We start from the raw sequence: 21,105 nt of genomic DNA, 5'->3' as shown, positions 1-21,105 counted from the left end.
GGACGCGAACCGGCAACCTTCTTGCTGCGAGGCAACAGTGCTACGCTGGTTATTTTCAGTACTGACTGAGCTGTTCCATTAAAACTCTCAGAAAGTTTCTTTGAATCAGGCACATTAAAGAAACCAAATGTAGAATTTTATGGTTTCCTTCTTTGTCGCCCCCAAGTGCTAACATCAAAACACCACTGACAGAAAACATTTGATTTAATCAGCAACAGTTTGATTTTTATATTAAATACAAAGAGGCATTAAAAGAATATTCTGGCTTTGAGTTCTGTATTTTAAAATTTTTTTGGTCTAATTTCTACCCAACGAATGACATTACAAAATTAAACCTGTTGGCGAGAGACATTTCTAATGTGTACAAAGTTTACTTTTTTGAAAATGACACCAGCTGCCGTACTGTATCTCACATGGTGGACAGATTTCACTCTTCTATATGTTTTCTTATTGGCTGTTCTAATTATTTTACACATTGTGCATCTGATTTACAGTTTGGCGTCTGCATGTGCAGATGCAACAAATACATCAGTTGTCATTCACACAGGCAGCTTGATGATAAACTTTTCAATCTTTTCAATATTCAAGCAAGTGATTTTTTTTTGCCCATAGTTTTTTGACTTTGCAGTTACGCAGCACAATTTTTAAAACTAGGAACTGTTTTTTTTTTCTGGGCTTAAACGGAACTTTTTCCTGTCTGGTTTTCAGATTTCATAGAGTTAAACATCATGTATTGCACACTTGTGTTTAGGAATAAAGGCAGAGCACCGGACTGGACAACAGTTATGAAGCCTGAAACATGGAAACTGAGAGGACAATTTGCCAAGTTTTTGATTGAAACAATACAGTTTGATCTTCCAAAGGAATTTAAATGTATTACTAAAAGTGCAACACGAATTAAAACTGGAAAAATGGAAGTGACTTAAACACTTCCTGTCTGTCCAACATAGACAAAGAACTATAAAGATATTCAAGCAGAACAAGAGGAGAAAATACATTTCAGACCTGGTCCAGGGATCGACGCTCCTCCAGCAGCACATGGTTGCACAGGGAAGTCCAGCAAATGTGGAAGGTTCTTGGACATAAAATAACTGCCAAACATCTGTCAGTCACTGGTTTTTGTTTTAAAGTGATAAATATCTGGAGACTTGATAAAATATTTAAACATCTTATTTCTCCTTTTCTCACTGCTTGTGTTGGTACTTCACCGCTCACAGGTGGATCTAGTTGAGCTCATCACCTCCTCCGATGTTGTTTGCACATGAATAAGAACGACACAAGGTGGCAGCATCTGCACAGGTTTCTCACTGGGCTTTTAAGAACGTGGACTAGGTACAGTTATTCACCTAAGCTAAAGGTTTGGGGAGGTTTGTTGCAAAGAACAGCCGTATGTAGCAGAAGTGAGGACAGTTTTAGGAGCACCCCACATGTTACTCATATGGTTGGTTGATAGCCAATAATGCTCCCAATAATAATAGTTAAAAGGATATTATTCATAAATCTAAACACTACATTGTTTTATTTGTTTAACCAAGTTACTGTCATTGTTTAGAAACAGTAAACTGAGTCCCTCATTCATCGTTACATCAGATTTCTTTAAAGTCCACATTCATGCAGAGTTTGTTGTCTGACTTTCTCCCAGATGTGTAAACAAAGAAAACTCACATTAAAGTTTGTTTGTCCCTGTTTGGACGGACTGTAGCTGCATGACAGTCTTCACACGTGGCTTTCTGCTACCTCCAGTGGATACAAACACAGTGGGAGAAGAGCCGAGGTTAAAGTAGAAGACATGTTAGTCTCTGGTTTAGCACAAGTCTGACAATCAGCATTAAGACAAACTCTGTTTGCTTCAGTAAAACGTTGTCTTTGACCAACATTTCATAATATTTCTGGGTTTCAAAGCGGGCCTTTGTCAGCTCGACCAGATCAGTTAAAACTGTTTTCTTAAGAAAGCAAGTGGAAGAAAGAAGTCTGACAACAGTGGAATGAGACCAGAGCAAGGATGTGAAGAAGTGCAGCTCAGCAGCCTGTCAAAGACTGAAATAGCTTGTATTTAAAGACTTTCATGTTCAAATCTGTCCTACCTTTAAGAAAGCAGCTGCAACTGCAGCTGCAGACTGCGATAATATGTTTACACAGACCTTTACTTGGAAGCTCATGTTATTAAAAACCAGAGGAGCACTTGGGCAGTGCAGACCTCTGTCAGGTCTGCCACTCGTCCTCAAGTGTGCAAAAGTTTTGCATTTTTGCTTTTTGCACCACGTCCTAGAGGTCAAATACACAAAGCTATTTATGTTTCCTCAAAATGGGGTCCTGAGTGCATGTACCAATTCTGGTTTTGATATATCAACACAGGATGTTGCATTTCACTAACATCTTGATTGGCTTTGAGGGACACTTTTTTTTCCAAAGTACAAATCCATAAGATAAGTTTTGTGAGGCTTGGTATGAAGGTCATGTGCACCACTTTTGGAAAAGATGGAGAAAAAAAAATTGGAAAAAAGATCAAATCCTTGTCATAAACTCCAGTGTGAGACGGACAGAAGGACTGGTGCAGCATCAGCAGTGGACGGGAGAGTTGTTCTGAAGGAAGCTGAGCTGGAAGGCAAAGCTCTGGATTTACGTGTCGATCTACATTCCATCATCTGTGATCAACAGCTCTGGGTAGTGACTGAAACAGTGAGAACGCGGATACAAGCAGCTGGAAGTGTTTTCCTCTATACAGTGGCTGGACTCCAGAGACAGGGTGAGGAGCTCAGAGCAGAGTCACTGCTCCTTCATGTTGGAAGGAGCCAGCAGAGGAGGTTCAGGCATCTGATTAGGATGTATCCTGGGTGCCTTCCTTTAGAGGTTATCTGGGCACATTCAACTGTAAGGAGACTCCTGGTTAGACCCAGAGCTCACTGAAGGGATTCCATATCTCATTTGGCCAGAGAACACCTTGGGATCCCCCAGGAGGAGAATGAAAACACTGCTGAAGAAAGGGACATGTAGAAGTCCCTGCTCAGCTAGCAGCCATCAGAATCCGACCCCAGATAAACAGGAGACACTGGATTGGTAAAATCCAAAACAGGGGGAAAAAAAACAACAGGCTGGAAACTGACGTAACAGGGTGCGTTCAAGTCAGCTTGATAAACGATCCAGTGGAACCTAATTTGTGAAAAGTGGACATTTAGATCAACAGCGTTATGTGGAAATGTACGTTTAACTTCGACCCATCGAAGGCACGGGAGAGACGATTTTAAAGGCTCCTCCTGTGGGTCACCAACCTTCACGAAAATCTGCCAGGTAGTTTTTGCAAGATCCTGCTAAAAACAAACAGACCTGAAAACATACCAGCCTTGGTGGAGGTGGCTAAACTCACTCTGATTTCACTGCTTTCACTGATCTCACGTAGATGAGGCCTAAAAGCAAAAAAATGAGACACACTGGAAGCCGCTGCTGAAGCCTCTTTCTGCAGACTAAACGTATAAACATGAAGACAACAGAAACGCACCACTCAACAGATTTAGACTTCAGTTCAACGTAAGACACAGTGCAAAATTCAAATTCATATTTTAATAATCAATTAATAAAACATGTTGAAGTGCATCACTGTATAGTTTTCTTTTACATATGAAAAGTTAAAGTTTGAATCGGACAGCCCGAGCTTTTACCAGCCGTGGTCCTAGAGAAATATCTGGAAAACATCTTGAGCTCCTGTCTCCTGTTTTATGTGTTTTCTCAGAGTTTAATATTAAGAAAACACTGTAAAATCAGCTTTGAGAAGGACAAGCACCCTTGTCTAGTTCTGTCTACTAATTCTATTAGTGCTAGTTTAAGAGTCAAGTGACTGATGTGTTTGCAGCTGTCACCAGCTGGAGGCCTACACTGAAATCAGACCTGTTTTAGTGATAGAAGGCGACATTATGTAGAAAAATAATTCAGTTTGAAAGAATCCCTGATGATCTAGAGTCTGCAGAAGACGTCATCAGGTGTGAATGTCAGTGACGGCTCAGCATCCTCCCTGCATCATACGAGTGACGTTCCTGACATGAATGTGTGCGTCTGTGTGCGTCACGCCACACTCTGCCTGCTGCTGTCCCTGCTGTGCGTTGAGCCTCCAGAACAACGGCGCGAGAAGTCCAGAAAGATGCCGTCGTGCTCCAGCTCCGAGTCCAAAGACTCCGTGGCGTGTCCCATCACCATCTCCAGACTGGACGACGGACTGGGACCAGAGCTCGTGTCCTGAGCCAGCGCCTTGGAGGACGAGGGGGAGTCGGACACCAGCGAACCCGTGCAGTGTGTGTCCTCACCTGGGGAGGGCTCGGGGAGGATGCAGGGGGAGTGCTGGTGAGGCTGCTGGGGAGGTGCAGGACTGTGAGTGTCTCTGGGTCGGGGGTCCTGACTGGAGGTTACAGTGTCTGTGAAAAAGACAGTAAAGGATAGGACAAATTTATATGATCAGAAGTCTTTGGTGCACTTTTTGATCAGCTTTCCTGTAAATTAGTGCACTGGTAAGTAATACATATTTAATCAGGCAACGTGCAGCAGGAGACAGAAATGCTTCAGCATCCTGCTGACTGAAGGTTTTCATCCTGTCAAGTCATCAGAAGTCTCATCTGGCAATACGATCTAGGTCATACGACTTGGCTGTGGTTATCTGTCATTGCTGAGTCAGCCTGATCAGGAATCATCATGGCTGTCAGTGTTAAGTCATTATGTCACAATATGATTTTTATTTTCAGTAAAACAATCCTAAATTCATACAACTGATGGTGGGCTTTGTGTTAACTTACTGAAAAGCCACTGTCAGGTTTGAAAGGCAAGTTGTCTTCTTAAAAAAACACCAAAATCACACCATTCATCAGAGACAGAAACAAAGGTACGACTCGTTCCATTTCATCGGTAACGTTTACCAAATCGAAGCTTAAAATCAGGATTTTTCATTAAAATAACTTTGTTCCACGTGTCTGATTCAAAAATTCATTAAGAATACACTGTTTGCTCAAACGAGATTCAGTTAAAACACAAACATTCTGCACTCAGTGACTCAGTTGTGATCAACAGTCCCATGATTAAAAATCTGTCACTTTTCAGCTGAACTGCAGGCAGTGTTTAAACAGAGGAGACAAATGTGGGAACAGAGTGAAACTATAAGCAGTAAATTAACTACAGCACGTATAAGCACCATGTTTTATAGTTTCTGTAACACCTGTGGCTACTTGAAAAAGTGTTGATTCCAGAAAATGACAATCACATCCCAGCTCTGTAAACCTTATTTTAAAGCCAACAGTTGTCAGTTGCTTCTTTGTTTTGTGCTGTCATTATAAAATATAGAACTAAAGCATCAATTACAACATGTTCCACTTCAATTAAAAAACACATACAGCCTGTTGAGAGCTTTTTAAGGCATTCACAAAGTATGTTTGTGTGAAGTTCAGTAAGATGCAAAATGTTTAAAAAGTCACCTGTCCACATGGAAAGGATAACCTGTTATCAAGCAAGTTGCAGTTGATTTGCCATATTTCATGCAGTCCTACCTGAAAGTGCAGCAGAGGCAGTGGAGGCTGGGGAGTGGTTGGCGAGGCTGGACGTGCTGGTGTTGCTGGTGTCATCTGTGGCGCTGCTGGTGGATTTGGCCATCGGGCCGCTCTCCTCCACGCAAGAGGTCATCTCTGAGACGGAGTGTCGTCTGATGCCCGTGCCGCCTCCTGTGGACGCATCTATGTCGTACTCCACCACAGGGGTCAGCATGGGAACGTTGTAGCTCTTAGAACGGACCACAGGGTTCTTGGTGGTGGGAGAGTTGCCTGGTTTGGAGGGAAATGAACGCTGCAATCTTTTTTCTAAAGAGATTGCAGGGAAAAGGATTATTTTTTTAATTTTGGTGTCACAGAACAACACACGGAAAACTTGCAGGACATGAAACTTGTATTGCGTTGGATATTTCTACATTTATTCACACAGGAACACACCTAGCAGGCAGGAAGAGCAGTGCAGGTTGGAGGATCCGTCTCTGGAATATAAGCCATGAGTCCCGAGGTAGGGAGAGACCACCTTCTGGATGAGAGACTCCAGACGAAGGTAGTCATCTGTTACGCCTTTAGATTCATGGACGCCCTGGATCAAAGAAACATACACACAGACACTGGGAATTGCCGCTGACTGGCCCGTAGTAACGGAAATTTTAAAAGGCAAGAAAAAAAAAGGCAAGAAAGAGCTCAATCTGGCTTTCTGTGATGTTATCAAACACCCTGCCAGTGACTGTAAGTAGAAGGAAGCATCTCTGATAAGATTGTTGAATGTGTTGCTGCTGCTGCTGCATTATCTCAACAGGAGATGCTATGTTTTTATAAACCCTGCCAGAAGACAGAAACAATAAAGTGTTGAGTGAGTTTGGTATCAATCCTAGACTTATGTAAACACGCAAGAGATAAGAGAAACATCACCAGCACTGCTCGATTTAGATAGACAGACAAAACAAACCCATTTGACTGGTTTAACACAGACATACAGAGAAAGAGACAAAATTTAGATGAGGGAACAGAACAAAGGACAGAAATGTAACGCTGTAAAGAATATAAATACCAGTATTACGTCATCCTGGGATTAAACTAAACAAGCTCACCATCAGAGAAGTGGACATTTCTGAAAACGACACACGTCCTCACACTAACTGGAACTTACTTTCCTGGTATAAAAAAGCAGAAGGAGCTACATGACCCACGGAGAAAACAGAACGCTGCAACCTGACTTGAACCCATGAAACGTTCCTCCAGTCATCAGGTGTGAATCCTTGTTGCATAAAGCTTTGGGCTCAGGTCAGGTTTAAAAACGTTCAAATGTCTTTCTAGCTTTATGTTATATGCATTGAAAGCAGATACACAAAACCAGAGGGAAGGAAGTAAAGTGTATGAGTCAGTCTAGCAAATGTTAAGCAATGGATGATATAAAAAGATTATAAATGACGTTGTTTTGGGTCTCTGAAGTTCCCCTCTGGTCACTGATTTAACTTCTAAAAACTGATCTCTGTATATCAATGTTACATATTTAGATGTTTTTTTCTCCATGAAAATGTCCCGTACCTGCTTTAAAATAGTTTAAATCTAACTCTACACACACACACTGAACTCCACTACTTAATGGAGCTCAAGCACATCAGCTCACCTACGACTCAAACACAGTGAAACTACTCTGTATTATGCAATGGCAAGCTGTGATGTGGAAGTAATTCTACTATGCACGTTCAAGCTGTGAACCGATTCTGTAGAAACAACACTGTGGAAAGTCCCACCCTACAAACTGACAGGATTGGTTCCTTATGTTTGTTAGATGTGAAACCTTGATAGTTTTCGAGACTGTAATCTGCTTTCAAGCATTTTTAAAAAAAAAAAAACCCTATGGACATGGTAAGAAGGTAAGAAAAACTCTTCACCAGAGGAGGTTTTTAAACCTGTTGAGATTTGTAGACCACTTGGCAGCAGTGTCACAAACGACATACACAACAACATCACATGTCAACCTTATGAAGCTGATATGGTCACAAACAGCTGCTTACCCATCCAACAGACACTAAGCAACATTAGCACCGTGTCTCCACCAGATCTTGAAAGAAGCATCTGGCTCTTCAGCAGCCAGATGCTTCACCAGTCGCACCAGCTAGTCATTAACTGTGTCTGTCTGCCATTTGGTGCTGGGCAGGTAGTGCAACAGTGCGTTTTAAGGGACTTTGTCTCTGAAAACAGCTGCCTGCTTCTGCTGGATAGGACACCGATGGGAAGGAGCCAAAACAATGAGCTTAAAGACACATAGAGCTGAGAAAGCCTGTAGTTCTCTGTAAGCTCACTGTGAGTGACACCTTTCAAACAGACCATTTGAACTGTTATTGATATAAAAATACTAATTAGTGTCTTTAACAATGAATGCTTTACTGTTTTAGAGGTTCAGGCTCTTCCTGTTCATAGATGTATAAACAGAAAATACTTTCAGTGGCTGGATTCAGTTCAGAATGGATTCCACAATTTTGTTAAGCAAATTTTCAAGCGTGAAACACATATGGGTCCACACCTCAATCCAGCATCTTGCAGTGCAGAAGAGATCAATGACGTTTCAATACTCTGAATCGCTGATCCCATGCATAAAAACCACAGCACAGAACCAAACCACATAAATAGAACAGACTTCAGTGAACTAGCGTCACAGCGTTTTAACAGAACGAAAGGGAAATTACTAACAGATGAAACAAGAAGTAGCAAAAGCAGAGCATACATTCAGTGTTGAATGTACTCCACCTTTGTCTCAGCTGCCCTACTTTCCCGTCTCCTTTCATACCTTTGATTCTACCTGTTTTTCTTTTTCTCTTTCTTTACTTTCTGTTCCAATACATTGTGGGCAAACAGAAAGTTGAATTAAAATCACTTTGCAGATCACATGCATGCAATGGATGCACCAGAGAATAGATATATTGCACTTTCTATGGATGTGTCTTTTCAACCATACCTCCCGCGGCCGTGTTTTCTTGCCCTCTCTGTCTGGAAGGAGCAGATTTGGGTCAATGAGTCACTACAACAATGTCCAAACACAAAGAGAAGCAGACACACTCTCAGAGACTCACAGTGCATGAACCAGACACACTTGAGAGCACATTTAATTTTCTCTGTTCACTGCTGGACCCGGTGATACGTTCTGTCATGTGATATGAGGTCAGAGCTCTCCAGGATTGTGTTTCACCTAGCAGGTGAGCAGGTTGAGTCTAATCTTTAGGCAGGAGGGCCGATCTTTGATTAGTCTACGGAGACTTTGACCTGATTCTGGAGATAAAGGTCAGTAAAATGTTATGCACGAAGCAAACGCTCACTTGGAAACTAGAGTCAATGCTAAAAAATGTAAACATATCTTGACTTCCTCTCAGGTTACCCATAAACGAGCAGGTTTTGTCAAGAAATCCTGAAACATTTGGATGGTTATTCTGCTGTTAAAACACCTCACAAATTCATTCAAAAGACATTTCATTAGCTTAAAGAAGCCAGTGTTCACAAATTTGGTTTTAAATGCAAAAAGGGGAGGTCAAAGCATGGTTTGTTAAATACTCAGAAATTACATTAACGGGGTTCTTATTTATTATCCATTTTAGGAAACACCTCACCTCTTGAGTTTTCTTTTCTTTCACAAGATCTAAATATCTGCACTTCATCTTGATCGACACTTCATACTTAGAAAGCCACGGTTTCATTCTCTTTTTCTATTTAGAAACAAGACTTTCTGCCATCTTCTGAGAACTACACCACTCGATGCGGTTTTTCCAAACTTTCTAACTTATCACCCGTTGACACTCGTTGTATGTCTGCATGCTAATGAGCTGTTTAATTAAAGCGGGATTTTCCCCTCTAAGATCGTTTCCTTTGAATGGATTTTACAGGGTGGTAAAACTACACTAGTGATAAACATACTATTAATTAACAAAAAGCAGAGATGAAATTAAAGACAACAGGTTACACACATCCAAGTAGCGGTTTACAGAGAACTTAGGAGGTATACAGTTACTTCAGCTGCCTTGATCTTTGCTGCTATAAACATATAAGTAGTTTTCCAGGCAAACTTGAGGCCAGAGAAATCTTAAGTGCACTTTATTGAAAAACCTCAGCAGTTGGAGCTGGAGAAAAGGAAAGAGGTGCTACAACTTCCAAAAGCTGGAAGACCTTTAGTTCCATAGGGCGACTATAAAGTGGTGCACATAGTACGCACAATCATGTTGCAAGATCACAACAAAGTGACTATTTAGGTTTGGTAGGTGCAGATCAATGTGAAGTTACCGTAGCCTACATGAACATATGGACAACTTTCTACTGTTAAAAATTTACAAGCGACAAAAGAATGCTCAAGTGCGCTTGCTGGCAACATGATATTATTCTATGACGTTGTCTACATTAAGCTAGATTGCTAAAGATCTGAGGTATGTAGGATGGTTTGAAAAAGCACTGATGTATTTAAAGGTTTATTGTCTTGCAAAAAGAACTGCAGAATCATGAACATATCCTTCAGCAGTGAAGCCTGGGTTTGATCAGTAAAGACTTTTTTTCAGTATGATGATGTGAGATTAAAGGATTAGAGAGCTGAGCCTCAAGTCAGAGTTTTCAGTGTTGCGAAGGTGATTCTCTTTTAACCCGTGAGATCAACATGGTAATTGATGCTGTACAGCTAATCTGCAGCAGAGATCATTGTTTACTGATGATTTTTTCTCAGAGTGACATGGTTTCCAATGAGGGAACACATTATATCTGCAAACCTGTACAGCTAGACAATAATAATAGCACTGGACAATTGTTTGCGTTGTGTTCGCATGGAAACATGTATGCATTCAAGTGGTGAAACAGAGAACGCATTTATGTGCTTTCGTACTTGGCCCTGATTTCCTGCCAAGTCTGTTTTACGCTGCTGGTACTGCAGCTGACAGAAAATTGATTAGTCTATTGGTACATATCACACAGAATATTAAATCGATAATTTTACTTTCATTTTGATTTGGCTGAAAAGTAAAGTTATTTCCACGGATCCTATATTATGGGACAGTGTCAGAACTAAATGCCCTTCTTAAGTGTCACGTTTAAATGCATGAAGTTTAGACTTCAAGAGCTCTGACGTGCAGCTGTCATGTAAGAATTAAGCTGCTGCAGTGACAGTACATTAAAAAATATAGTAACTTACATAATTAACAGTTGTCTACCAGCGCTCCTCTCTTGCATCATTGGCAGTAACAGCACTTTATACTATAATACATCTCATAGCTCTCCATTATAACACGCTGTTCCTCTAGTAGTACTCGGCATGTATTTGGTCCATTTTGTGCAGACAAAGAGTCAAATGATCTGAGTTAACAAACAAAGTTAATAACCACCATTGTGATACCTATTATCTCTGATTGGGGGTTTAGATTATGTCGAAGCCAATGCAAACAAAGTTGGTTTTGTCAAACTTTCACCCAACTGCTCTCTTTACAGACAAGACAAAACATTTGCTGAATTCTAGAACTTCTAGCAAGTGAGGTCTAATAAGTTTCTAATCATAACAGACTTGCTAACCTTTTTCTGGTCTTGTGAGGATGCCATGGCCTTAAATGACATTGTAAACATGGACAATTCACATAGATAAACACAGAGGGTGCAGAGTGGTCATGGGAAGACAACTGTTCACACTGGGATTACTTCCTGTGAGAATCCCTTTGCAAGAAAAGTCTCAACCTTTTCCTCCACTCTGCACTCCTCTTTCCCCATCTGTTGTTGTTTACCCTCTTCCCTCACCCCACATCAGTCATGGATGTTTGTGCATGCCATGCGTTAGAGGTTGCATGAGGATAGCATGAGAGAATCTAGAAAGAAAAGAAAAGCAAAGAAAGGAGGTGTGTATGTACCTGTAGTATTAGCAGCATCTGTATGATGGAAGGAGGAACTCTGGCTCGGGGTCGAGATAGAGCTTCGTCCAGTTTTAAGTTGAGGGTGATGATGTTTCTGAAGTGGAGAAGAGCCAACTGACGCACTGATGGCTCCTTTCCCTGGAAACACAAACACAAATATGTCAACACAATGCAGCTGTTTCTTCGGAATATTAGCTGGTGCTTGTGTTTACCTGCACGGGGTAGAAGATGGCCTGCAGCATGGACAGAACATCACAGAAGAAGAAGTCCCACGTGTCTGCCAGAGAGTCCAACAACTTCTGACCTGTGACACAATCAGAAAGATAATCAGCCAATCAGGAAGGTCAGACAGATCACAACAACAAGACTGTTGGGTGTTTGCAGCCAACAAGAGATTATACTGTGCTTGTGGAAGAAATGCATTGTTAGAATTCCATGTAAATTTTCCACGTCTGTAATGTTGGTCATGATAGAGGCTGTGAATAAGAACACTGAACCAAATGTTGACAAGTTGGCACATACACCATACAGCTTTCTGATGCATTTTTTCTATGCTGTGCTGCAGTTGAAATCTAAGGGTAGCACAGCTTCTGCAGCATTTTCAGTGCAAATTCAACATTTAGAATCGAGCATAGAGCACAAATCCATCTGCAGATCAAAGTCTGTCAGTCATATATACACGATATGCGTTAAACGTTTGATAATAAGGATTAAATTGTTCAACAGGCTCAATACAAACTTCTGGTGTTTACTTACTTTGAAGACTGGCATATTTAACATACACACACACACACACACACACACACACAGAATCACACACAATCTTCTATTGATTAAGCCAGAACAATGAGTCTTTGAGCCGCTGTGGTTTGTCTTATCTCAACTGTCGCACGAACTGGATGTGCAACTGACGTAAAGGATCGCTTCCTGTCTGGCTCGAGTGACGACTGTGCAAAAAAAGCTGTGTGTCTGTGTGTGTGTGTGTGTGCGTTTTATCATTTCAAATAAAGGTCACACATATACCACAACAGAGAGAACAAAATAATTTCGTTATCGCTTGCTCTCACCTCTCCTCTGTGCCTCACTTTCTGCGTGTGTGTGTGTGTGCACAAGTGTGGGTAGCAGAAAGACGTCCTTCGCTGGAAGTGACAGTGGAGATATAAGGCCATGTTCTCACAGTTCTTACTAATTGTTAACTAACAGGGTTATCTCTGCTTCTCTAACACTAGTCAGTCATTAGGAACTCGGAGTTCCCCTCAAAGGAATCACTGACACTGTGAACAATCTTCATCCGACCCTAGAAAGTGCAGTTATTTAATAACAGAGTAAAGTTTGGGCTCATCAAAGGACTTGTTTCATGTGTTTTAGACATTTGCTTCTCTGGAAATACCCAAGAAACCTTAACTTCACATATGATTTTTTTCCCCCCATTTAACTAGAGAATATACAAATTTCTTATGAAGCTTTAACAGATGTCTTACACTTATAAGAACTTACAAACTTCTCCAGTAAACATGCATGCATGTCAGCCTTTAATAAGCTAAATATCTGCTTATTTGTAAGTTTTCTTTGGAAAAACTGTCCAAATGTCCCAGAGCTGTAGAGACACTGGAATTACAATAAACAATGGAGAAGTTGCATTTGTTCTGTTTTCGTTCTTCTTCCTTTATTTCTCTCTGTTTTAAGCTAGAAGTTAAAACAAGTTTGATGGTGACGTTCAAAATGTGAGTCATGTTTCAGAGAAGGTGAGGGAAACAAGGAAGTTCCTGAGAATTTTCTCTTTGTGTATTAAATACATCTGCAATAAAAAGACATGTAATAAAAAAGCGGGGGTTCAGTATTCACAACCTGTATTCACACCCCCTTGTTGAATGCTTTTGTGCGTATATAGATTTTTTTTTTACCTTCGTAGTAGCGGATCTTGTCTCTCAGTATGACCATGCCTTTAGTGAGCAGCTGGTTCTGAAGGTACTCAGTGAAGAAGGAGCCCAGCTCTGTCTTCAGCAGCTGCCTGTAAAATACATGTAAGTGCATACAGAGCATGAAGAGACATCACAAATACACTCACACAGTCACACATTGTCAGTAATACCTTGTAGAAAATGAGCCAGGTGTGATAAAACTAGTATTATGCAAACTGCAGTGTTTAAACAGCAGCAGACTCAGGAAATGAGAAAAGATGTCGTTCGCAATGAAAACAAAAGCTCATCAACCAGATTTTCCACTGATAAACTGAGATTATTATGACATTTATTTTGCTGAAACACTGTAACCTTTAATCTTTGTAGTTCACAAAACATCGCTGGACAAACAATGCATGTTTGGAGACACTAAAAATCTAAACTGAGTCTGCTGGTCTTGTTCTGTGTACAGAACCGAGTCATAACTACTGCTGCACTTCCATGTGATGTGAAGCTTTCATTCTTGTCGATTGAGTCCATTCACAGCCCCCGGACATGGAAGACTGGCATCCTTCAAAAATAGCCACCATCACTGTTGCACCAAATACATGTATGTGTATAATGTATACTGTGTGCATGTATGTTTAGTATATTGCTGTCGTATTTACACCACACACAAAGTCAGTTTTGAGTACACTGCCTGTACAACTCTCTGTAACCTCCACTTGTCATTTCCCCTTCAAACAATGTAAAGGTGTTTGTGATTCGGTGGACAACGAACAGTTAAGAGCAGCAGAGGAAAAGCATTACCTATGATGCAGCTCAGAGTGAAGCAACAACAATAATTGTTACCAAGCATGTGTTAATGTTTGGACTTAAGTAAAGATTAAATTTAGCTTGTTGGAACTGACATTTTGTGTTTATGGATGTAAGAAGTCTGTCACTACAGCAAGCGAAGGGGGGAAAGTAGGCAGCAGACACTATAATTTAGTCAAATATCCAAAAATACAAACCAGCACAAGTTAAAAAATGCAGCATGCCTGTCAAAAACTCAGCAAGACAGTCATGAAACCAGAAATAAGAAAGACAGGGAGCTAACCTGACACCTTCATTCAGAGTGTAGAGTTCATTTTCTCCCAGATCCTTCCTCTGGAAAACCGAGATAACTGCATTGTGGATGCTGCGAATAAACAGACAGGAAAGCATTCAGAGGAAAAAGTGAGGGAAGGACACGCAAACTGCCTGCGAATGAACATTCCCTCTGGAAAGAACTAGACCTATACGAGGTGTGACAAACACTTGTGAGACTGTTGCATGTGCACGGAGCACGTGATGTTCCTGTGCAACGTGTGCGAACGGTAACTGTCACGAGTCAGGATGCTGCATGACATCGTGCTATCAACAGTGGGACCTGAATTTCACACGTTTTTGTGACCACGGGCAGGTGCACATTTGCGATTTCATGATGGCAAAGTTCTACTGTAGCAACCTGAGACGTTTCAGTGAGAACATTCATTACAAACGACCTGAACTGTGCCATGACAACATGTGGCTGTTTCAGTTGTACTGTTTGCCTGGTCACAATGTGGTAGTCACGCACAGAGTTTTTGGTCAAACACAAGTATTTCCCACAATCCCTCAGTGCCATGCCATGCCATGTGCGTGCGCGACTGCATTCGTTGTATGTGTATGTGTATGCATGGAGGGTGAGAGGGGCGGGTTTACTTTATTTTTTAAATGTTGTAATGTTTTTAAATGCTTTGTTGTTTTTAATTGTTGTAAAGCACTTTGCTTGATTGATTGATTGATTGAAATTGATTGATTGATTGATTGATTGATTGATTGATTGATTGATTGATTGATTGATTGATTGATTCTACCCAAGCGACCGACTGACCAGATTTGGCTCGCTGTGACTTATTCCTGAAATTCAAGTTGAAAGATCGCCGTCTGAAGTCAGCGGAGGAGATCCCTTTGCAGATGGTGCTGGACATGTTTACATAACAAAACCTCCTGGGAGTGTTAAAAGCACAACAGCAGAACTGGGAGCACTGTATTGCTGTTTAAATCCGGTACAGCTTTTCATTTTTATAGGCACAGTCTCAGAACTTTCTGGTCACTTTTCCCGTTTCTTATATTTGCTTCTGACATCCATTGTTGAGGATTCTTTTTAGCAAATTTCAAGAAAGTGTCACACATTCTCTGAATGTATCTTTACATTATTCAGTTTGAAATACTGCAAAGACGGTTAATATTCCTATTTATGTGGTGGTATAGCCTCAAAAATAAAAGTAACCCACTGGGTATTTGGTTTTTCAAATGCTGAGAGTGCATAAAGACTCTTGTGTTCACTCTTGCAGCCAACAGTAGAACATTTATTTGTTTTACTCATGGCTGACACATTTCACAGTTAGCAGAAGCAGCCCTAGAACGTAAAACCTGGTAGATTATAAGACATCTGCCTATCCTGAATGGCTCAACTTGCAAGCAGCAGAAGTGAGGAGCCAGGATTAGACAAAGTTTTATCTAGACAACCAATAGTTTGTTAGCTGGTAGGAAGAAGCTCACAAAATATTTTTTCTGATCTGCACAACTGGGAGGCTGTCTCCCAAGGGGTGGCAGGAGTAAACATCACTGCTTAACAGCCTTTAGTTTACATCCCCAAATTTGACAAGAATACAGTAAAAAGCAAAACATGTGACCTTTAGTATCACAGGAAGCTTGATCGACTTAAGTGTGTGGTTTGATGTTAGCAGGTGTCGTGTCAGATGGTTACCAGGTAACACGGCACTAAAATGTTGGTTGTCTGCTGCAGCCACTTGGACCATCAACATCTAAACATCCTCAGGCAGCTTTACCCCAAACCTGACTCATTAGTTATCAATAAAGGGCCTTCTAGTAGTTAAGGATGTTAAAAGGAGAGTAAAACATAAAAGGTTAGAGGGGGTAATGAACTTATTTTGTTCATACAGCCCTCCAACCACCCAGCAAACTGACAGCTCCTTGCTTTCCATTCATTCCATGTTATCAAGTGTGAAATAAAGCTGAAACCCCACAAAAACAACCAGAGAAAAGAGAGAGAAGACCAAAGCAGAAAGGAATCTATGAAGCAGTAAGAGATGAAAGAAGGAGTGAGGGGTAAAAAGGGACAGTGATGGACCTGGAGGGAGGACAGGAAGAAAGACTTGATTCTTATGTGCATATGTGTGTGAGGTTCCTATTCATAAAATGAATAATAGCACCAATGGAGCTCTCAGCTGGTGATGTTTATAATACCAGCAGGGAGGGAAAAAATGCACACACGCACTTGTACATGTAAAAATGTGACTTACATGTGATGTGTTTTTATATGCAGCAAATTTAAACATGATCTAATCCTGTACATAATAAAGAGCGATAAAGAACATAACATGGGTCATTTGATCTCAGATCAAATCTTTACAACAACTTCTGCTCAACCTGCTCGACTCTGTGTTCACCTGTCTGAGCAGAAGAAGTGTTCACAGCTGCTGTTAGATCCTGATCCTTATAATTTTAAGAATATAATGTGTGTGCAACTTTCTCCATTTGGAGATGCCCATAGGGATCCTACTGCTGTCTGACGCTGCAGGTAGGAAACAAACTCAGAACCAATAAGTTGGAAGAAACAAACTTCAGCTCATCTTAACATTTTGTGGGGAAAAACACTCAAAGTACATTCATTATTCAAGAGTATCATTGTCTGCTTTTATGGCAGCAAGGTTATATTATTATTGACATTTTATTTCATTACCTAGTAGATTTAAATTTGTAGAACAAAGTACATTTTTTTGTCTGATATAGCAAATACTTTTTAAGATTAACATTTTTTTTAAAAATTGCCCACTGAAATTTGAAGCTATGTTTGAATGACAACATCTCAGGGAAATATTAAAGTTAGAAGCCCTGAAATGTCACTGTTCTTTCTCATCATGTCATTCCGAATATGTAATATTGGACAAGTAGATCAAATAGTCTCTGACTATGGGTGAGTTAAGATATGGAAACAAATTGAAACTGTCATGAAAAGTCCCATCTTTGAGCACACCTACACAGCAGTACCACAAAAAACTAAAAAAAAAAAACTGCGAGACAGCCTAATCCAAGTAAAACACAATTCTGGAGTTTTAAAATGGTTTTAACTGAGAAGAACATTTGTTTTAATTTGGGCATATTTGTCATTTTCCCACACTGTAGGCTGGAGAAACAGACTGAACTGTTACATATTATAATTCATACTTATTTGAAGCGATGCTTGAAAGCAAACTCTTAACAGTTACTATAAATAAACATGCACTCAGGTTTAACTTTCTGACAATAGTCTTGATGGACAAGTTTATTCCCAATGGAACAGAAGAATCCAAAAAAAACAAGTTAATGGGTAATTAAAAAATAAAAATCCTTTTACTTGATATATAAATTTCAAATTTCACAGACATAATTTTAAATATCCATAGGTTATGACAAAAGTTTCAAACAAATCAGAGATGGTTGGGCAGAAGTCCTCTAATGCTTTGAGATGTATTAACCCACATATCAGCTTCTCACAGACTAACCTGTTCCAGGTGGCATTGGCTCCGGCCCTCCTCTGCTGGGTCCCTTTGTCCCTGCTGCAGTCCTCTGCCAGCCCCCCAGCCGATCCTCCCTTCTCCCCACCTCCTGCTGGGCTTTTTGCCTGCGAGAGGTCAGTCAGACTGGAGGATGAGCCAGTGCCCAGCCTCAGTTTGCTGTGGAGGCTCCTTGAAATCCAAAAGATGGAAAGATAAAATAAAAATAAGCACGGGCGTTTATTCATTATTTGTAACAAAAATCCCTGATGTGGAAGGTGGAGCTTGTGTTATTGATTCAAGTCTTCTAATTACATAGTAGGTTTCTTTGGCACAACAGAAACTGCATGTTCCTACAAGTGTGGGGATTTTGGTTTTTCCATTATTTTTCACAAAGCTAGAAAAAATGTTTTACATGGACTGTAATTTTCAACTTGCTGATCCATGTAAGTTTAAAACGCTACCAAACTGAACAAATAATGCACCAACTGAAATTTAAAGCAGATCAGTATACAGTCTAAAGAAAAAGACATTAAAGTATCACCTGCTGTGCAAAAATACCACCATAATTTTTCCTGATTTTAATGGTTGACATTAACATTAGTATTCATTAATTTTATTAGCCATCTGTTATTGTTTACACAAGCTTATGTGCTGCACTACTTCTGAGACATGCAGTAGAAAGATGGGGGGTGAAATCAGGAACACTGTTGAACGAAGAAGAGAGAATTGTATTTGTCAAGTAAGAAGAACAGAAACCTATAAAGCAAGAGTGGGGATAAGAAGCTCAAGAAGAGAGTAAGAGGAAGATGGAGGGATGATGTAAAAAGGAGAGATGAAGAAACTCAACACGTGAGACGAGGTGCAAAAAAAAAGGAAAATGACTAAGATGCACAGAAAAAAGAAAGCAGAGTGAAAAAAAACAAATTAAGCATGCAGTGACAGAAAAAAAGACAAAAAAGAAGAATGTAGGAGGAGAAGATGCTGTAAATATCCAGAGTTCTTCCAGACAACAAGTCAATACATGAATTAAAAGAATGAATCTGTGGATTTAGATCATATTGTCTACTGTAGTAGCAAATGAATGACAGCTAACACATGCATATGTGCATTCTGGAAAATGGCGAAGAACATTTTTACTTCATTTTGATACCTCATAGACTAAACAATGAATCAGTTAATCATGAATTTCCGGATCAAGCTAAAATTGCAGAACTTGTTAAATGTGTTTGAATTTTAGGTATATACTGAATATATGCAGGTAAGAATGAAAACACACATTACGAAATAAGAGCTGCAGAAGAAACAGTCTTCAAATCAGCAAATTCTGCAACAGTTTACAGTCTATCCTGTCTTCACACCGACACCTGCATGATGTACTTACTCTATTAACTGAAAAGGGACCACATATCCCCACTCCATGACTGTGTCACACTGATCTGAATGTCGTCTCACTCCTCCACATGCCCATTTTCTCTTTCTTCTTGTTTTGTTTTTCTTCCGTCCGCTTTTTAAATTCTCCCACCTTTACTCCTGTTACTCTTCTCTCTCCCACTTTACCTCTCTTTCTCCCCCTTTGCCACTCTGTGCCAGTCGGCCACCATGTGACCCTGTGAGCTTTTGTGCCCGGCGAACAAAGGAACCCTTTGAGGTTCAAGAGCAGCCAAGAGGGAGGGGAAGGCTTTAAAGGTGACACACATTTCACTTCATCTTCCTCTCTTGTCTCTCTGTGTGGGGCCCAGAACTGAGAGAAGCTGTGCTCAAGCTGGTATCACACGACGACCCAATTTACTGATCACTGTTTAATATTTCTTTGTTCATCATAGTGATTTTTGCTTTGTGGAAGTATTTGTTTTTCTTCTTTTGCACTTATAACGAACAAACATGGCCAGTGGGCATTGATGATGTGAAAAGAATGGAACTGAACTGAATTTCAATGAGTATGGACACCAGAACCAGAAGGAAAAAAAAACACTGACAAGGAGGAAAAACAGAAAGTGGCAAAGAGGAAAAAGATTGGATGGAAACTCAAAGGCGTATAAAAGAGGTAAGAGGAGAAAAGGTGTGTGTATGTTGTTGGGCCGTCTGTCAACCTGGATCTGAGTTCAACTCCACATAAATAGGTCAGTGTGGGAAACAGGAGCCCTGAGCTCAGACACACTCACACAAGGACACACACACACACACACACACACACACAGAGTTCATGTCAAAGTGAGGATGAGTTTCCAAATTCTCTCAGAAAAGAGGGTTCAGGGCTGTACATTGTGACATTTCAGTCAAAGGTTTTCTCTTTAAGAATGGATGATGTAGAAAAAAAAAAAGAAGACAGAGAGACTCAGAATAAACATTGACTTGCAAACCATGTCTAGAGATGATTCCTTCCTTCGTCGATGTATTGTTTAGTTCATTGTCTAAATTAAAGAATGTAACTCAGAAGTTCTGTTTTTGGCTGTGAACCAACAGGAAGAGTTTAAAGTGAAAAGGCTGGAGTCTAATTACGAAACAAAGGAGGATGTTTGCATGAGTGAAAGCATGAATGAGGTTATTCAGGAATGTGTGAGGGGTGTATGTGTGCGTTTTTCACTTTGATCCACCTTTGTGTGCCCAAAAGAACAGACATAATGAGAGAAAAAGGAAAAGAAAAAGTACTGGAACTGCTGTGAAACTCTTGTATACTGAATGGGACCTGCTTGCTGAAATGTGTGTGTGTGTGTGTGTGTGTGTGTGTGTGTGTGTGTGTGTGTGTTCTCACCTCCGAAACGAACCCTCTCGTTCCATGTCAGCCCTGACAGATGGCTAGCAACCGTCCTGCGACTGCTTTGGGCGAATCAACATCTGAAAACGGAAACAAGTCGGATTATTTTTCAATACTAACTAATATTAGTGACCAGCAAACGTGACTCTTGTAAACCAGACAGAAGACAAACTGCAGACTTCTTTTCTGTCACTTAAACTTAATTTACTTCTGCTGACTGTCTGAAACCTCGGACGCTTGACGTCACCACAGAGCACATATTGATGTGTCAACACACATTTGTAAATCATGATAGTTTTTGGATATTGTTGATTTGATTTTGACCCCTAAAAAGTTTCATCTCACAGAGCTGGAGATGTGGGGCTTTATAAAGCTGACAACTTAATGCAACTACCAGGGAGGGTGACAAAAAAAGACTCTGGCAGAGATTTCCCACACATTTTATATGGGGAAAAAGGGCTGAAAAGGTTGTCTGCTTTTTCTACCAAC

At 40.4% G+C, this 21,105-nt stretch overlaps 1 protein-coding gene across 2 annotated transcripts in view; it reads right to left on the bottom strand.

Annotated features, from left to right (window-relative positions):
- Positions 1–3,543: 3,543 nt before the first annotated feature.
- The window catches only part of LOC103373634 (proline-rich protein 5-like), a 20,740-nt gene continuing 3,178 nt past the window's right edge, over positions 3,544–21,105 (bottom strand). The window contains exons 2-10 of one of the 2 annotated variants that reach the window (XM_008303559.1): positions 20,614–20,696; positions 17,868–18,059; positions 14,393–14,473; positions 13,297–13,403; positions 11,605–11,696; positions 11,390–11,530; positions 5,958–6,102; positions 5,523–5,828; positions 3,544–4,403 (exon numbers count right to left, since the gene is read on the bottom strand). In XM_008303559.1, the coding sequence (XP_008301781.1) occupies positions 4,057–4,403; positions 5,523–5,828; positions 5,958–6,102; positions 11,390–11,530; positions 11,605–11,696; positions 13,297–13,403; positions 14,393–14,473; positions 17,868–18,059; positions 20,614–20,639 (1,437 nt within the window). In that variant the 5' untranslated portion in view covers positions 20,640–20,696 and the 3' untranslated portion in view covers positions 3,544–4,056. The remainder of the gene's footprint in view (positions 4,404–5,522; positions 5,829–5,957; positions 6,103–11,389; positions 11,531–11,604; positions 11,697–13,296; positions 13,404–14,392; positions 14,474–17,867; positions 18,060–20,613; positions 20,697–21,105) is intronic. The other variant, XM_008303560.1, reaches the window with a different exon arrangement.

This window comes from Stegastes partitus, unplaced genomic scaffold (genome assembly GCF_000690725.1).
Source record: "Stegastes partitus isolate 25-593 unplaced genomic scaffold, Stegastes_partitus-1.0.2 Scaffold2035, whole genome shotgun sequence".
Taxonomy (NCBI): Eukaryota; Metazoa; Chordata; class Actinopteri; family Pomacentridae; genus Stegastes; species Stegastes partitus.
Note: the sequence above shows the minus strand (reverse complement) of the source record. Positions and strands in the feature narration are given on the sequence as shown.